At 39.4% G+C, this 18,234-nt stretch overlaps 1 protein-coding gene across 1 annotated transcript in view; it reads left to right on the top strand.

The window, feature by feature from the left end:
* Positions 1-18,234, top strand: part of gria4a (glutamate receptor, ionotropic, AMPA 4a) — a gene marked incomplete at both ends in the record, with an annotated part of 93,611 nt that overhangs the window by 61,425 nt on the left and 13,952 nt on the right. The window contains 3 exon segments of the mRNA XM_084559394.1: positions 6,178-6,384; positions 7,507-7,722; positions 8,448-8,608. Coding sequence (XP_084415520.1) covers positions 6,178-6,384; positions 7,507-7,722; positions 8,448-8,608 — 584 coding nt within the window.

The raw sequence follows: 18,234 nt of genomic DNA, 5'->3' as shown, positions 1-18,234 counted from the left end.
TAAACATAATAGTACTTTTTGGGATTTTGTGCAGTGTACCTGGTTTAATGTTATACAATATGAAATTTATCTGAGTACTAAATAATAATACCAACATTCTGTGCTAGTTTTCAGCAGTTATTTTTATTGCTGAATTTCCTTTGCATAGAACCTTAACATGCTCCAAGTGTATTTATAAAAGAGAGGCAGTAATTAAAAGGTGTAAACATTCGATGAGACATTTACTTGAGCCAGTAGTTTGTATGGCCCCCATGTGCTTGACTGTATGCCTGACAATGTCGGGGCATTCCCCTATGACATAATGGATGGTTTCCTAGGGTATCTCCTTCCATATCTGGGCCAGGACCATTGAACTCCTGGTCTGAGGTGCAACCTGTCACGGAGGTGTTCTGTTGGATATAGGCCAGACCAGCATAGGAACTGCCTGCATGCTCTCACCACATGTGGCCAGGCATTGGTGTGCACCAGAAGGACCCAAAGACCCACTGCACCAGTGTAGGGTTGGACAGTGGGTCCAAGGATTTCATCCCGATACTGAATGGCACTCAGGGTGCTTTTGTCTAGTGTGTAGAGGTCTGTGTGTCCCTCCATGGATATGCCTCAGGGTGAACCTGTTCTCATCTGTGAAAAGCACAGGGTGCCAGTTGCGGACCTGCCAATATCGGTGTTCTATGGCAAACGGCTATCGAGCTCCACGTTGCCTGGCAGTGAGCACAGGCCCCACTAGATGACGTCGGGCCCTCGGGCCACCCTCATGAGTCTGTTTCTAATTGTTTCATCAGAGACATTCAAACTAGTGGCCTGCTGGAGATCATTTTGTAGGATTCTGGCAGTACTCATCCTGTTTCTCCTTGTACAATGGAGCAGATACTGCTGATGGGTTGAGGACTTTCTACCATCCCGTCCAGCTCTCCTAGAGTAACTCCCTGTCTCCTGGAATCTCCTCCATGCACTTGAGACTATGCTGGGAGACACAACAAACCTTCTGGCAATGGCATGTATTGCTGTGTCATCCTGGAGGAGTTGGACTGACTATGCAACCTCTGTAGGCTCTAGGTATCACCTCATGGTACCAGTAGTGACACTGACCCTAGCCAAAAGCAACACTTATAAAATCATTCCTGTTAATTTCATTAACACCAAAGCAGATGAAACTAATTAACAACCCTCTCTGCTACATAACTGACCAGATCAATATCCCAGAAGTTTAATTGACTTGATGCTATACTCTGATTAAAAAGTGTTCCTCTATTTTTTTATTTTGAGCAGTGTATAATAAGTTGTAACAATAAGAAACATTCATGTTAATTAATATGTTGTCCATGGAAAAATATAAAAGTGGTTTAACCAAACTGAGAATAGGTATTTTGGATTGACTTTTGGCTGGTTACTTACCTGGTACTATGAGTACCAGTAAATACCTGATTGACTTGTGACAGTCTTATGTTGACTAATAAACTGTTTAGTGGTTGACTTTCCTAAATGGCTGTCCCACTAACAGCTCATGTGCCCTGCTTCCTTTAGGGCTAAATACATTGGAGATAATCACCCTGGGTCACTGGCCAAATATGTGACTGGATAGATGACTGTGTATTGTAATTGCAGTAATTGCCTAATAAATGCACTGACTGACCAGCTGACTGACTGACACAGGCTGCGACTAACTGACAGACTTGGCTTGCCTCCCTGGCCCTCTGAATGGACGGCTTGCAGGCTGATTATATGTTTCGGTGGCCAGCAAACTTGTTACGTGACAATCTGGCTTTTTAAATGCTGAGCTGATTGAGCGTCCTGTTGGCAGGTTGAGTGAATGACTGGACACTTAGGTGACTGCCCAGTTGGACGCCTGTCTTTTTCAACGGCTGGCTAACTGGCTTACATAGCAAGTCCTGTCTGCCTTCTTGGCTCTACTGTGAAGTGTTTCATGTCTTATCAGCCTCAACCATTTGTGGCCACAAAGCTGTTCCCCCCTTTTCACCACCCGTTTTCTCTCTTTATGTCTGTCTTTCCAGCCAGTCCTCTCTCTCACATGCTTTCTCCCTTCTTATTCATTTTCTTAATCTCTTCTTCACACTTTCATTTTCTCTGTTACTATCTATCGTCTATTCTTCCTGTAGCTATATCTCTTTGCATTCTGTTCATCCCCTTTTTCTTGTCTATAGTTTCACACAGCCAGTGCACTGCCCCCCCCCCCCCCCCCCCCCCACACACACACACACACAGCTTCCTGTTTTTTAGTCTTGTATCTTCTATCCCACCCCCCACCACCTTTTCTCACCTCCCATTTCATGCCCTGACTCATGATGCCACATTAGGTAACACCTAAACATGATACTTTCTTCCCAGCAGCCAAGACAAAAGCATCTGGAGCAAACTGATAAGAAACCTTATGGAGGCATTAAAGTGAAACAGTGGCACCGTTGGCAGAGCTCCTGCTAATATTTGTATATCTGTATGACCGTGTCTGTTCATGTGTAGTTGTTTAAATAATACAAAATTAACTCAACAGTAGTCTTCTCTGATTTCAGTCACTCGACCTTGTTCCTGATATGCTTGAACTCTCCTTAACACAAATTAATGAAAAGATTCCCCTTTGAGAATCAATGACATAACAAGAAAAACTAAACGTGTTCTAAGGGACAGTCCCCGATAAAGACATTTACACATTTCATATTTCAGTTACACAGAGAATAAGTGTGCTCATTTGCTAACTTGCATAATTCAATGACAGTTTCATTTAACTCCTTTATGCAGAGCCCCCTTCTTTGTCGTTTTTTTGTCTACAATTTGAATGTCAAAGAAGTAACTCTGCGATCTACTTAACAAATAGGTGCTTCAGTTTTATAATTAAACATTTTAAATCTTCTAATTGCCATTTCATTTTTATCACGAGTACATCATGTATACATCAAATTTGACATCAACCCGAAAGTTAGAAAGTTGTGCACGGTGACTTTACAGTATTTGATGTCTTACAAATATTTTATGCTTCTAAATTTAACTGTACGTCTGTCTTCTTTGGTTTATGTTATCTGTGGTTTTGTGATGTTAAGTCAAAAGACAAAAAGCTCACTAATTGCTGCGTCTAATTTATTTAATCCAATAGAATATTTCAGAGTAAAATAGCAACCGGGGCATTGTATTTGTCGGCTGGTCGACTGGTTGCCTGCAAACTCACAGTGAAGACATGACTCCAGTCATTGTGCTAAGATAACCTGTGCATCATTTGGCTGCAGCTTCATAACTAACTCAGAGATGTAAGAGTGGTATCATTAATCTCATCTAGCTCTCAGCAAGAGCACCAATCGGCATATTTCCCAAAATGGATTTTGTAAACTTGATGATCCTTTCTATCCATTTGATGGGTAGCTAAACATTTACAGTATGAGGTTTAATACGCTGTACAAAGTTGAATTTGTGTTTTATCATAGACAAAGAAGTCTGTATTGTACTATAGAGTTTTGATTATGTATTAATTACATTGACTGTATATACTAAATACTGTAATCACATCCATCTGGTTACACAATTGTCATCATGTGTCAAAATAATTGTATTGCATTGTACTTTTATTTAGTTTCTGTTCTACCTTCATCTTTGTATTCAGTTATTCCCACTGACACTACAACACAAGATAAACAAAATGCCCCAAAATAAACTTTCAGGCACATCGTCCTAAACATTAATTCCATATTTTTGTTGCTAGAATGTTTAGGGTCTCTGAGCACTTAATAAAGTTGAGAACCATCAAGTATGTGATTGTAATACAATGAAAAAAATATATAGTACAGTTATACAGTATATTATGCAGTATGTATAGCAAGGGGATTGGGATAAATAAAGGATTATCTTATCTTATCGCATTTATCTTAACTTTGTATACAGTGGTAATGTCCTTAACATAATATTCAGCTTGCCTTCTCTTTTCTTTATTCCCATTACAGAGTAGAGTGGATGGCTCTGTAGATCTGTTTGAGGGATTTCACTTGTAACTCTTTTGGTGTTCATTAACATTATGATTCATGTTGAGTGAAAGGAATGAATGCCCCGGGACGTGCTAATGTTTCTTATAATGACATTTGCACCGTCTGTTTTGGAATAAATGAATTTTGTTTTAACAAACTGTATACTGATGAGCATTTATGACTTGTAAAAATGTGAGTATGCAGGGCTTTTTAAGTTTTGTTTTCAAATGTGTGTTTTTCTTCCTGTTACTATTTTCTTATGCACAAAGAAATGGACATGCACTTACTTAATGTTTTTTGACAACTGGTGCAACTGAATAGAAAACACAACAACAGAATGATTTAAAGTTCACAAACCATTTAACGGAGAAAAATGCATTTCTAGTTCCAGCCGTGATAGCAGCTCCGTCAATTGTATTTGCTATCCTCAAATCGAACTTGTTAACTTGTGACTATGTCATGTACACAAAATGCTTTGAGTTTAAATGGTGACGTCAGCTGTAAGTCACAAGAACTCTGTTGCTAAGCAACACTTGGCATCTAGAAGCCACCCATTCTTGCTAATGAAAGTGTAACTTAATGCAGGAAATGTAAAGAGAGAATGAAACTTATTTCTTCATATAAACTGTAAAAATATGAAGGAAACACTATATGACTAATGTATTAACTTGCCATCCTCGTCCATTTCTGACAACATCAGCAAACACGCCACAACATGGAAACTCTGAACTGATGAAAAAAATTCCCACTTAGGACATACCAAAATACAAAAAAGGGAGCCATTCATGTGGACTTTTCTCATGAACATGGCAAACATGTTGTCACAGAGGTGCTTCCAGCTAAATGCATATTAGCATGTTAAAATAGTAATAGCATTTTGGTGTTTGACAGACACATTTTTGGCCATATTCACTATATTAGTTTCATGTGTTGGCATGGAAACAAGTCCAGCTGAAGCTGATGGGAACACCTCTAGCTTTGCGGATATTTAGTCATAAACCGCTTAGTCATCCTCAAGTACACAAGTAAATGATTTCATTTTAAGCTTTATGTTTGCTGAAGAGAAAACAGATCAATGCATAAATCCAACTTCCGTCTGTTGGCTTTGTTTGTATTGTTCAGCTCCCATTGTAAGAATGTTTTAATCCTTCTGCCTGTTTGCTTCTCAGCTAGACTTGCTTTCAATGTAATTCATTTTCCTGGATTGAAGATTCTTCTATTGATTCCAGACAGATCTACGTCTGAGGGATTCCATTGCTCATTTGACCCCTTTTTAAAACATGGTGGTGTAAAAATCCTCTTCGTAAATCGGTTTCCTTGAATGAAGAATTCAATCCAAAATATGCAATTATTTTATTGTATTTTATTATTCCAGGAACAGTTTCATAGCTTTGGAGTGTTGAAGAGTCTTCTTGATTAATTAGATGAGATTAGTCTTTGATTAAAATGGGTTTGATAAAAATGTAATAGGCTTGGTTTCAGTTGGATTACAGGGTGAGCAGCCTCAGGCATAATACTATAACTCACTGCTCTTGATAGATGCACTGTCACTCAAAAGATACGTGTGCTCTCTCTGGATTTCCTAGGTGCGGTAATGTGTTTGTGTGTGTGCCATTCCTAATACACCCACCATCTCACTAGACAACATTAGACTCTCTCTTCGCTTTCATCTCTGTTAACTGCATGCACAGAAATCATTCTACTACTTATGACACATTCTGAAAGCAGCAGTCTTCCTTTCTTTTTCTTCTTCCTCTGTAGTTTTCATCTCTCTTGTACATTTCTCTCTTCTCAGCATTAGTCTCATACTAAGTTAGGTGAAACCCTCAGTGGAGTCATGCAGAGTCAGACATGGGCATAAAACAAGGCACTGGAAGTCAGAAAAACAAGATATAAATGATCTGCCTTAGACTGGTTGAAAACAGCTCTAATAGTTTTGTGTTTCTATCCATTTTATGTTTGGCTAACAAGATGAGTTGTGTGTGCATTTTCCACTTTGATTATCTGCAGCATTGCGTTGCAGTATACAGCTACGTCCCTCTTAGTATGCTAAAAGTAGTATTTTGAAAACATATGTACCTGCATTTCTTCCACACAAATAACATTGCTTTTCTCTGGTGTGTTGTTCACAACTGAAGTGCTGGTTCCTCTTGATTGCTGCTGTCATGTCCCTCCAAACAGTTGTCTTTCTCCCCTTATGCTGGTGTTGTAGGAGGGTCCTTATGTGATGCTGAAGAAGAACTGGGAGCTTTATGAGGGAAACGACCAGTATGAGGGATACTGTGTGGACTTGGCCTCAGAGATCGCCAAACACATCGGAATCAAATACAAGATCTCCATTGTACCAGACGGGAAGTACGGAGCCAGGGATCCAGAGACAAAGATATGGAATGGCATGGTTGGCGAGCTTGTGTATGGGGTAAGGATGGAGAATAGTAAGCAAGTATTGTCTTGTTTTCATTCTGGATTATTGGTTAATGTTCACCAGACGATGACCAAAAATCATCAGTGTGTGGTGTCCAAATTAAATAACATACAAATTATTGCCTCTGACAATTTGGAATCAAATGTAGGGGTCATTTAAATAATGCAGAAATGCAGAGACTCTGCATCATCTTGGTTGCTGTGATACTTTCCCACAAAGATGGTGTGTCATAAAGGATTCACTTATTTATTTAGAATTTGCTAAAACGTGTTCCCATGCATAGTCTGACATTGTCTTCTGTATGTTGAGAATGTTCGCATCCAGGAAGCAATGTGAAATTTCAGTCATCACTTTAAGGGAGAGTGAAAGTGGAGACGTTGCTGCAGAGCAACGCATTAATTACCCTCCAGAATCCGTAGTGGAGGGTGACACAGCAGAACCTCTGCATTGATTAATTAGGTTTGATTTGCTCCAAACACTCACAGTCCTTTCTGACGGCTCTTCTGCCACACTGAGAAAACATTTCATCATTTTGTTGTTTACATCTACTCGCTGAGCAGTAATTTTTTTCAACTTCCACTGTTCGTTCAGTTGTGGGAGGTCTCCTCACTCTTTTCTTTCCATGTTACGACTGACATCCTTGTTTTTCTTTTGCATTTTCCCTTGCATTGTGACATCTTCAAACCATGTTTCGGAGGAACACTTGTTAATTGATATGCTGTTACCATAGTTTGTTTTCATCTATTTTTCGCCATTTGCATGTGACTGCAGACACATTCAAAGACAGCTTCTCAGTGTTCTAAATGAATGATGTCTTGAGAATGTAATACTGCAATGTGTGTGACACTTTGCTGACTAATTTATATCCTGGAAGTGTCTTCTCAAGCCTACGTACTGTATGAATTACTCCTCTGTCATTCTGGTTTTCCTTCTCCTTGGTCAGTTTGCTTTAACACCTCTCTCTCCCTGCTTTTTCTCTCACCTGTGACACCACTTTCTTACCTTTGTTTATGGACACTTCTATTCACTATCACCTACACATTTTATACTGTATATATCCACATTAACTGCATTATAATGTGCCTGAACTCAACTCCAACTCCCATTTCTTTGCAGAAAGCAGAAATTGCTGTTGCCCCGCTGACAATCACTCTAGTGAGAGAGGAGGTGATCGACTTCTCTAAACCTTTCATGTCTTTGGGAATATCTATCATGATCAAGAAGCCTCAGAAATCTAAACCAGGAGTTTTCTCTTTCCTGGACCCACTGGCCTACGAGATCTGGATGTGCATAGTGTTCGCTTACATTGGAGTCAGTGTTGTGCTGTTTTTGGTGAGTGATTGTTACAAACTAAAAGGCAGCACTTGAGTTGGACTGTAGCAGCGTTAATGAAGGACTGGCTCCAGAACACAACAACCTGGTCTTATGTAACCTAAGAGGTCAGAAATCAGTTTGGTTGACATGAAAAGCCCAAGCATGCCATTTTCACTGGAGCAATCATGCATCTTGATGTTTCAGAGAGTATGCAATTGAGTATGCATGTTTTACAGATTATTAAACCCTTCAATTATTTAAGGAAAATGAAGAATTTTTCAAGTACAACGATGTTGCCTGGAATGTCATTCACAGCCTTTAAGAAATGTTCCAGGCATGAAATCATTAGATACTTTAAGGCACCCTATCTGGACAGAAATAGCATATCAGGCAGTTATGTATGCAACATATGCAAATAGTTAATGTAAGATATATAAAACACGCTCACACGCTCAAAGACCAAATCATCATAGCTCCTATGACATCAGAGTGTGAGTCAGAAAGATATCATCCAAGGTTTTCTACATATTGTCTGTTGTGATGATTAATGAACATATTCTTCCTCTGTTCAGTGTTTCTTCTGCTTTTAAACTCCCTGCACATTTATGGAACAAATGCACAGATTATTCCAGTTGAAAACATTTGTGTGGTTGTGCAGGACCTTTAATAAAAATTTTCATGTGTTATTCTGATACACCTGATTGGCTCCTGCTTGCTTTCTGACAACTTTTCTTCCATCTCAGGTGAGTCGTTTCAGTCCGTACGAGTGGCACGCAGAGGAACCAGAGGACGGTGCAACAGAGCTGGGCCCCACTGACCAACCTCCCAATGAGTTTGGCATCTTCAACTCCCTCTGGTTCTCACTGGGAGCTTTCATGCAACAAGGCTGTGACATCTCACCGCGGTGAGCGAGGGAAATGATGTGTGGGAGACAAACAGAGTGCATTTGTGTGTGCTTGTGTGTCAGACTGAGAGAGTAAGAGATAGTATTTGTGTCTGTTTGCAGCATGTGTGTGGGCTGGGAGACTGTGTGTGTCTGTCTAACTGTCTGTAATGTCGGAGTGCTGTAGTATTAGGCTGTGGTGATTCAGACTGTTGACAATGTGAATCACCTTTCACAGCACTTGTCTTGCTTTTACTGAACTGGACTGATGCGGCAAGACACTGTGCGCTTCAGACTCTTAAAATGCACTAGAAAACAAACAAACGCAAAAAAACATAAAAGTGAGAAGAAAACACCCGCACCCTACACAGTCCAGCGGTCGTGTCCGTATGAATCTGTTATGTTGGAAGATTTAGCAGTTTGCTAGGTGTGTATGAATTTTTAATGCACCACTGAAAAAGTCCAGCTGTATTTTTAGAATATTTATAAGAATATGGCATTTTATTATTGATAACCTGAGAATGCAGTTTAGTGAAATATTCATAGCCACCATCCCCAAGACCTTTAGGGAGCAAATCTAAGGAGAGAAGGAGCAGCAAGAAGAGCTTCTCACCAAGACAAACGAAAGAAATGACTGAGATGAAAGGAGAAGGAAGTGTGAGTAAAAAAATAAACCCTGGTATATATGTTTATACGTGAATGGAAGCATCTCAAATTATCATTGACGAGCCGGTGAAGTGGTCAGTGGCTTGTGTGGTAATACAGTAGAATAGTCACAAATTCCTTGTTTACTTGCGCATGTGACATATGCAGACAGTCCAAGGTCCCTTAGTCATTTTTCTTTCAGTGCTCTCCAACGAGGAAATGCCTATGTTAATCCATGGTTGTTCTCATTACATTGCAGTCATTACTGCTTAAATAAAAAGATATCTATCTGTGCACAAGCACAAGAATGTCACCACAGACAGCCAATTTGAAAGACAGACAGTTTCCCTTGGAGGTAAGTAGTCTTATTGTGTGTAAGTGGTGTGTATTGAATATTCAGAGATAACGGAATACCCACAACGTCCATGAATTTTTTCAGTTGTTTGGTGGGCCATGTTTTACTCTCACATGCCATCAATTAGCCATATCTTACCGTCTGGTATTGTTTATTTCACACTGAAATAACATGCACTTTACGTAAGACATCAATATTCTACTTGATACTCAACGTAAGAAATTGTAGCATTCCTTACTTACTGATACATTCCTTTATATCAGTAAGTATTACTAGTAAGTGATGAATGAGTAATAATTACTGAATTCCTGCACTGTAGCTTTAAAAGGGTTTTTGCTAAAACGTATCACTTCCTGTTCAGTTCCAGATTTTCCCTAAGAAACAGGGTCTATTTTGTAGGTGTGCAAAATGTTTTATAATATGAATTTGTACATAAAAGGTTGCTAATTTTATTGATCCCACAAGTCCTTTCTCAATATTAACTTTATTCATGTCTTGCGTAGTATTTGGTCACCCAGAGAGCTCAGCGCACTGCAACTTGAGAAAACACATGGATATGAGACAAAACACAAGCAAATTATCATTTTCATCCATGTGATAACTTTTGACAACATTTCACAACACAACCGAAAACAGATGAACAAAAACGCACAGCACCCGCAAACACAAAAAACACGCTGCAAAAACGCACAACACCAGCAATAACAGATACGCGCTGTGAAACGCTACTAAAACTAAAGTTTTTTATCAGCTGCCCGAACTTTTTCTCCTCTGCCCTTCTCTTTTGCTCGTACATCCATCTCTTTCACACTCTCTCCTTTTCTTTCTCACCTTCCAGACACCTGTCGTCTCCCTCTCCTCCCCACTTTTCTGTGACTGACAGGCCAATTCTAGCCCAGGCGCACAAAATGCATAACACTCACACCAGCTGCACGCACACGCTCAAAGACACACAAAACATTCAGGATGTGCACATGAACACACTTTTAGCACTCTGACTTTGCTTACACACACATGCGGAAAAATAACGCCCACTGCACAGTTTCACAACAGTTTGACACACACACACATGCAGACCTCCCCGTCTCTCGCAGGCCCTGTGCATAAGCTACAGCTGTCATAGCAATAATATGATACTTAACGTGAAGCCTGTGTTCATTGTATAAATCACTAGGCCCTGTCACTTCCAATACAGCACAACTCTTCTTCAGGCCAGATTATTGCAGTCATAAATGCCACATTATATCCTTATGATGAGAAATACGTCCCATATATAGTTTTTCTTCTTCTCCTCCATTCCACTGTATCTGTTGGATGTTTTGAATTCTAATAAAGTGAACTTATACAGTAATAATTTATCATGTAAATTCAATGTCTAATGTATCACAAATTCAGACTGATCTGACTGATACTGCAATGACTGATGTTACAGCCGTATTTCTTGATGTGGCCAGCAAGTTGATGGAAGCGTTCTGCAGATCTGGATCAGGGATTGCAACTGTCATATGCAGATCTTTGGAGAATGACATGTCTCATTGGTAGTGTTAACCATGTTGGGACATCTTGGGTGATGAAATATTGCTTCCTAATGAGGAGGAGCAGGACAATGGGATAAAGTAGCCAGAGACTGTATACTGACCACACATTATTTAAATGGACAGTACTCCGATCACTATACCTTATAAATACATTTGTGGTTTGGTATTTGCTTTTTTTTCAAGGGATGATAGATTGTGGCTTATGGTAGGAGTAGTCAATTTTAGAATTTTTTCTGTGTAAAATCATTTACAACCAACTGAACCATTCTCTGTAGAGAAAGTAGTGACTGTCATTACTAATGTGAAGTGTTATTTCTGAGCTCCTTCTTGAATTCAGCAGCCCACTTCTCCATTGTGCTGTAAGTTGCTGCCACGGTGACCTCGTGGCCTTCCTTGCGTGATAAACCCTTCAGACCAACACAGCGGATGACTGCACAAAGGCAGATGTTGTCCATTCTCTCAGTCCATGCTGACTTGCAATATTCAATTTCCTGAAACAGAAACACCAGAGAAGTTATAAACTTCAAAGTTTCTGCATAGTCACTCAATGAGTTGGACTGCACATGGGTGCAAATGGCCTTCATCCTTTGACTTATGAGGTTTTGTGCTTTCAAAGGGATGAATAGTTTGTCAAATTAGATTCCGAAAGGGCAGATACCAATGAAAATATGGCAGCAGAATTTTCAGTTGTCCTGGTTAGTATTAAGGGGTGACTTTAATCAGAGTTTTATGCACTCATCTATTCAATCCATCATGATTTGCTCAGTCTTTTGTGTATCTATGGCTACACTGTGCAACACAGCATCATGATCGTCATCACAATGCTTACAGCTGCTGATTGTGGATAAGAATGCTAATGGATGAGAAAGCTGTTATCGTCACTCATAATCTCTCATGGTGTTGGCTTAAGCATATGCTGCAGGAAGTGCTGAGGCTTTACTGGTGTCCTTAAGCATACCCCCCATTAGTTTTCTCCTTGTTTCTTTTAATGTTATACTTAGAACTAGATCTAAAAGATGCCACATTTTATTGCATTCAACCTACCACTTCATAGGTTGCTGTGCATGTCATGATAAGACTCTTGCATCTAGCTTGAATTCAGTAAGGTGGAAAAATATACAGTTATGGTCAGAAAGTAAAGTAATCATTAAATTTACAGATGAAATAATTAGATAAGCGTGCCAACCAGGCTTTTTTCCATAAAATCATGTGATGGATGTGCCAGACACTGTTCTCTCCAGAAATACGACATTGTGTCCTTAGAAAAGGAGATGTATCATGCATATCATAATGTCATATAATTCTTCTATCCACTCAGTTTATTACATTAAATCTCCCAATCCCTTTTTCATCTTTCCAGGCAGGCAGAATCATAATACGTCCTGCAGTCACACCTGACAGCAAAAAAAGTGCTATAACTACAGCAAGGATATAAACACAGTATTCAGAAATAGTCAAATCTTACAATTATTTCAATAGAAAATTATTAATAGACAGTATATCCCTTATGTGTGACAGCTGAAATTTTTTTATTTTTTTTATTTTTTTGCACCTAGATTTAAATCAACATGTCAATGGGAATCAAAAATGGGCATTTTTTTGTTCTTTAATTTGATTCACCCATTGTATACCTATCTGTGTAATTTTCTGTTTGAGTGATTCCTTGCTAATGTGCCTACTGTCCTGTTGAAGGGTCCACTTCCATTTCAATTCCAATTTCAGTTTCAATTATCGACCTCACATTGTCTTCAAACAGTCTTTGATATGATGCAGAATTTATCGTTGAACCAGTGACTGGTTCTTCACCTCAAAAGCTGCTTATTCTCATTGCTAAACTTCTTTTGTTACTGTGGACAAACATCATGTAACGTCATAGTTAAATATTTAATTTCCTATATGTCTGCGTTGACCATGCAATGCTTTTTTTGGCTCTGGTTTTATCCTCCCATTCTCCATCATGCCACCCGTATCGTCTCTGACCGGTCAGCAGGGATCAGGGTTTAGAGGCTGACATTTACTGTGGAGCTGAGAATAAAGGGAAGGTGGCAGCCTTGACAGGAAGAGATTTTCTTACACACTGGTCTAATGCCTTTCTATCTATTGTGGAGGATTTTTTCTGAATGTGTGTGTTCGTCTGCATTGCAGTCTGCCTGAGTGGCTGTTGACAATATTTTTGTGGTGCTCTTTTTGACTTGTCTTCTGTCCTGTAATATGTGTTGCTTTCACGAGCATCTGTTGTTTGAGTACACTGTGTGTGTGAGAGAGAGACTCTGTCCATTGCATATTGTGTATTGAGCTGCCATAGTAAGTCCATTGGTATTCAGTGTGGGTCCCTCACTCTGTACTGCAGTCATTTTTGCAGTCTGGGAGACACAGTACAACACACATTCCTGTTCAGCCCTTCAACTCTTCCATTTGCTTTCTATCTATCTATCTATCTATCTATCTATCTGTCTTTTTTCTTGGAACTACTGTGCACATACACATATGGTGACACGTCAGCATGCACATGAAAGCACTCCCTCTCTAATAATGTCTCTGAGAGCCCCACATTCTGTCTCTCCTGCTTTTCCACCTACTTGTATTTCCTTCACCCTTCCACTCAACCACAAGGCACTGGCTGGCAGCAGACATGAACATTTTTACACACCCTTACACACACTGTCAGAGTGACCTTGATAAAGCATTTGCACCTACCTGTCATCGTTCAGCCCAGGCTTTTGGCTTTTTCAATGTCGCAATTGGCCTGGTCACGACACAAAGGCTGGCAACACAGTGATGGACAATAAGGTGATGGCACTGAAATTTGTTAAAAAATTGAAACAAATGGATGTTAGAAAAGAGACAGCTCCTACATCAAACGAGACCAAGAGCAAGGAGAGGGAGAGAGAGGGAGAGAGATGTAAACTAATGACCAGTGAACATCTCGCAGGGACTGGATCTGTCTTTGTCAATAAGCATCTGAAATTACAGCTCTCTTCTATTGTGTGCGCGTTTGTCGATTAGTTGTGTGTATTTGGGTGTATGTGCACGTGGGCTGCTTGCTGAGGGCAAGTCTTGTGCACTTCTGGAGTGTGTGTGTTTGTGAGTGCCATGTGTAAGGATTGAGTACATTGGCTGTGGGTGTGCTGAATAGTTAATCATAGCAACAGATCTAGCTAATGGCATGACTAACTAACTGCAGTAGGGCACTGGAGCTTACTCAGTAATTAATTATTAGTCTCAAGGTCACTGATTAGAGCCCAGTCATGCTGACAAGCTGACTGTGTTTGTGACACAAGTACATTTTTTTTTAAATTCTTACTTATCTAAGTCTTAATAATCTTTTCAGTGCTCATCTTTCCTGTCGCTTCTTTCCGCTTTACAGTCCCTGTGGCTATTTTATTTATTTATTTGTTACGCCTATTATTATCTTCCTGCTACACCTAGTTTTTAATTTTTTTCCATGTGTGACTTCTTGCCCTATGTTCTGCTTCCATCTACTGTGGAGTCTGTTTCAATCAATTAACCAGTGCACTTTATTTCAAAACTGTAGCCATTGAAAGAAAATGATAAAAGAGAAGAAAGACAACATGAAGAAAGAGTGTACAAAGGATGTATCTTCAATCCCACATTCATGTTTCACTTCCCCAAACCATCAACCACACTCAGTAGTGGCTCGTGCCAGTGAAGACAGTGCTGGTATTGTTGTACAATGTTGCAGTGATGGCTGTGGTAACCGTTCACTGGTTACATTAACCACAGACTAACTACACATTGTCACATTACGTTTCTTTTTTTCCAAGGTTACCACCAGTAACCACTAACTGCTAGTTACATAGACTCAATTTGTCCCCACTTCCTTGTTTGAAACGCTATGTAAAGGAACACTAGTTTCCCCGGGATACATGCAGTGCCATCTTGCAAGTTTGGAGCCAGAGTCTGTGCAGTACAGTCCGAGAGTGTTGCCACACGGAGCCCCATTATCGAGGACCTGCTGACACTTCTGCCAGACTCACTCGCATTTACTGCGCTCTGCTCTACCTCCACCAGTTACAAAGAAATGTTGGATTATACACTGTACTATTTTTTCCTGTTCTCACGGTCCGACAGCACCGCTTCACTCTTCAGCACTTATGATTTATACCGTAGCTAGTCACCAGGGGGAGCTCTGCTTGCTTTGGCTTCACTTTTGAGGAGCTGTTCCACCCGTCTTTATACAGTCCATGGCCAGTTATCAGTTAGGCAACTTTGGATGCTTTGGAATGAACTGACTATTCATAGAGCCGTGGCACTAGGGTTGATAATGTGCAATAAATTGTTTAACATTTATAATTTAACCATGCACTTCTTGCATTAAAAAAGTGAAAACACATGACTTTAAATTACATTAGTCGTTTATATTGAAGCTTCTTCTAGCTTCAAAACAGCAAAAGGATCAGTTACCTTTCTCAGTAAAATCAGGCATGTCCCAGACTAGTTCCCTTGCCATGGAAAACACAGCATTCCTGCTCTTGTGTTAAGTGGCTGGCACAGGAATAAAAAAAAAGAAAACCTGATAAGGCAAGGTTGCAATGCAGCATATTTAGTTTGAAAAAAATAAAACTCTTAATATGAGCATCAGTGAAAATTAGGTCAAAATTAGGTTATCATTTGGAGCCAAAAATAAACTTGCCTAAAAGGTGCATGTCAATAGCCTGGAAGCCAGACCAAGCACCACATCTGGACAGAAGACACTGGATCTGGTGTCCCACCATTAAAAAATCCAATCGTTTGGGCCGGCTTTGTACGGTGATGGACAGAAGAATAACAGTAGTAAAGTAGTCATACATGACAACTGAGTGCAGTGGCGTTTAATTTGTTTACACCAAAATATATTCTATTCAATAGCAAGCAGAGGTATTTTTTCTGTATTGGTTGAAAAATATCTAGTGTGTTACCAGACTCATATTATGATAACATTTGAGTCTGGTAATTCCATGAAATCGGGACTGGATAGTTGTCAGAGGCATGTGGATAATTTACTACAGAGACGGTCACTGGTAGCGATCCAAACACTGGTTGAATGTTGAGAAAAATATTTCTTCCTTCTTCCCTTTGGCGGGTGTTGCCCATTTCCACACTTCTAACTGACCTATGTCAAACTGTGTGGGCATGGATGATTTGGATGTGTTTAAAGGCACATAGCTGTGCAGTATAATGAAAGTAAAGTAACAAGTAATGTAATGCGTTCATTTTGCTCACACACATACACAGTCAAAAATTGCAATCTCTTCTATCAGGTGAGAAAATCCAGAAGTATTGGATGAAAACAGTTCTTATAATTCACAAGAGCGTGAGTTTGTGCGTGACGGTGTGAGTGTGACTGTGTCTGAGAGAGTAAGAGGAACAGCATGCCATTAATCTTTCACACAGAGGATTGGGGAGGCAATCTGTTGGCTATCATAGATGATACATGACCCGCTATAGAGTGATTCGCCTGTTGCATACCAACACACGTTACACCACTACACTCACAGGCGGCACACACGCGATGACACATCACATAAAGCATTAAAGATGCCACTCCCATGACTCGACGATGCAAACCAAAATGCAGTCATACAGCGGTAAAATGGATGTGCATATGTGAACACACACACACGCATGATATATGTAAACTGAGCATGTTTCCTGACTTTGCTTCAAGGCCACTGATTAATACATCCCTCTATTTTTTCCATTCACACATACCCACACACATATAAACAAATCAAGGACTACACATTTAGTAATAGACAGCGTGTTAATCATGATGCCCTCAACCAATCAATTTTCCCTTCCTGCTCTATATGGGATGCTTTTCTATCAAGCCCCTCGAGGTTCAGAACCATTTCAGAAGTTCCAGTCAGCCACATATGATGTGATTTGCTCACAGACTAAGCAGGCCAACCCTACCTTTACCAGTAACACATCTATGGTCATTTTCTGCTTGAATAGCTTTAAGCAATAAAGTGTAAAACTCTGCTACTTGAGTGGTTAACACTCAGTTTAAAACACAATAAAAGTCTGCACAATCTACACTTGTTATTACATGCTGTAATAACTGTGTGAGACTTTACTGTGAGGTTTTACAATGTTATACTAGTCACAGATATTAAGGTCTCGGGTCAATCTTGAGTATAGGACAGAGGTAGAAAGCCATCTTATTCTTGGACTGATGCAATAGCTAAAAAGGATCACTGTGTTTTTGCACTTCATAATAAATAGAATAAAATAATATAAGACCACACTGAAATGGACTAAAATTTGCACACAAAGGTAAATTGGGTTCCAACAAGTGCTACCCAGTTTGTTGCAACAAGTATAATATATAATATAAGTATATTAAAAGTAAATGTATGATCCATAGACATATAAAATATGAAGCTCAAGATATAAAACCGGTCACTCCAGTACGAATCAACTGACTAATTAACTATGCTGTTTTTGTTGACACTCTGACTAAATATGTACATTCCTAAACTTCAGTTGATACAAAATAATTCGATTTCTTTCCTCGAGATTCATTTTGCTAGCACATGAAGCACACTAGCAATTATTTTAATATAACTGTAAGTTTAATATGATCTTGTACCCATCTTAAATAAATTAGCTATAAAAAAAATTCGATGTATGCATTCAACTGCTGGAGGGGAAGTTATTAACCTAAGGAATTAATTCATCAAGGAGTACAGCTGGAACTGCAGCCAAGTGTTGATGAATACAGCATTTATTTAATTTGGCATGACAATTGTAATGCAGAAGAAAACTATTCCAATTAGCTAATGAAAAGCTCACCAGATTTGCATCAATGATTTGTGATTATTCCTAGGTTTCACTCAAGAGTCTTTAAAAATGTAAACACAAGAAACTTGATTTCCTCTGCGATGTCTGAATAATTATGTTTGTGTTATATAAACCCTTTTTTTTAAATATATTGTTCGCATTTATTCTTAATTTCTCATTTTCGTCACAGCACCCAAACCAACTGCTTGGGTTGTCTGACAAAACACTCAGGGGTGCAACGTGAGGACATTCATTATCTGTTCATAATTGGTCCCTGAGGACAACTTGTAATACAATTTGCATAGAACAACATTATGTTTTCA

Source organism: Chelon labrosus, assembly GCF_963514085.1.
Source record: "Chelon labrosus genome assembly, chromosome: 13".
Classification (NCBI taxonomy): Eukaryota; Metazoa; Chordata; class Actinopteri; order Mugiliformes; family Mugilidae; genus Chelon; species Chelon labrosus.
Note: the sequence above shows the minus strand (reverse complement) of the source record. Positions and strands in the feature narration are given on the sequence as shown.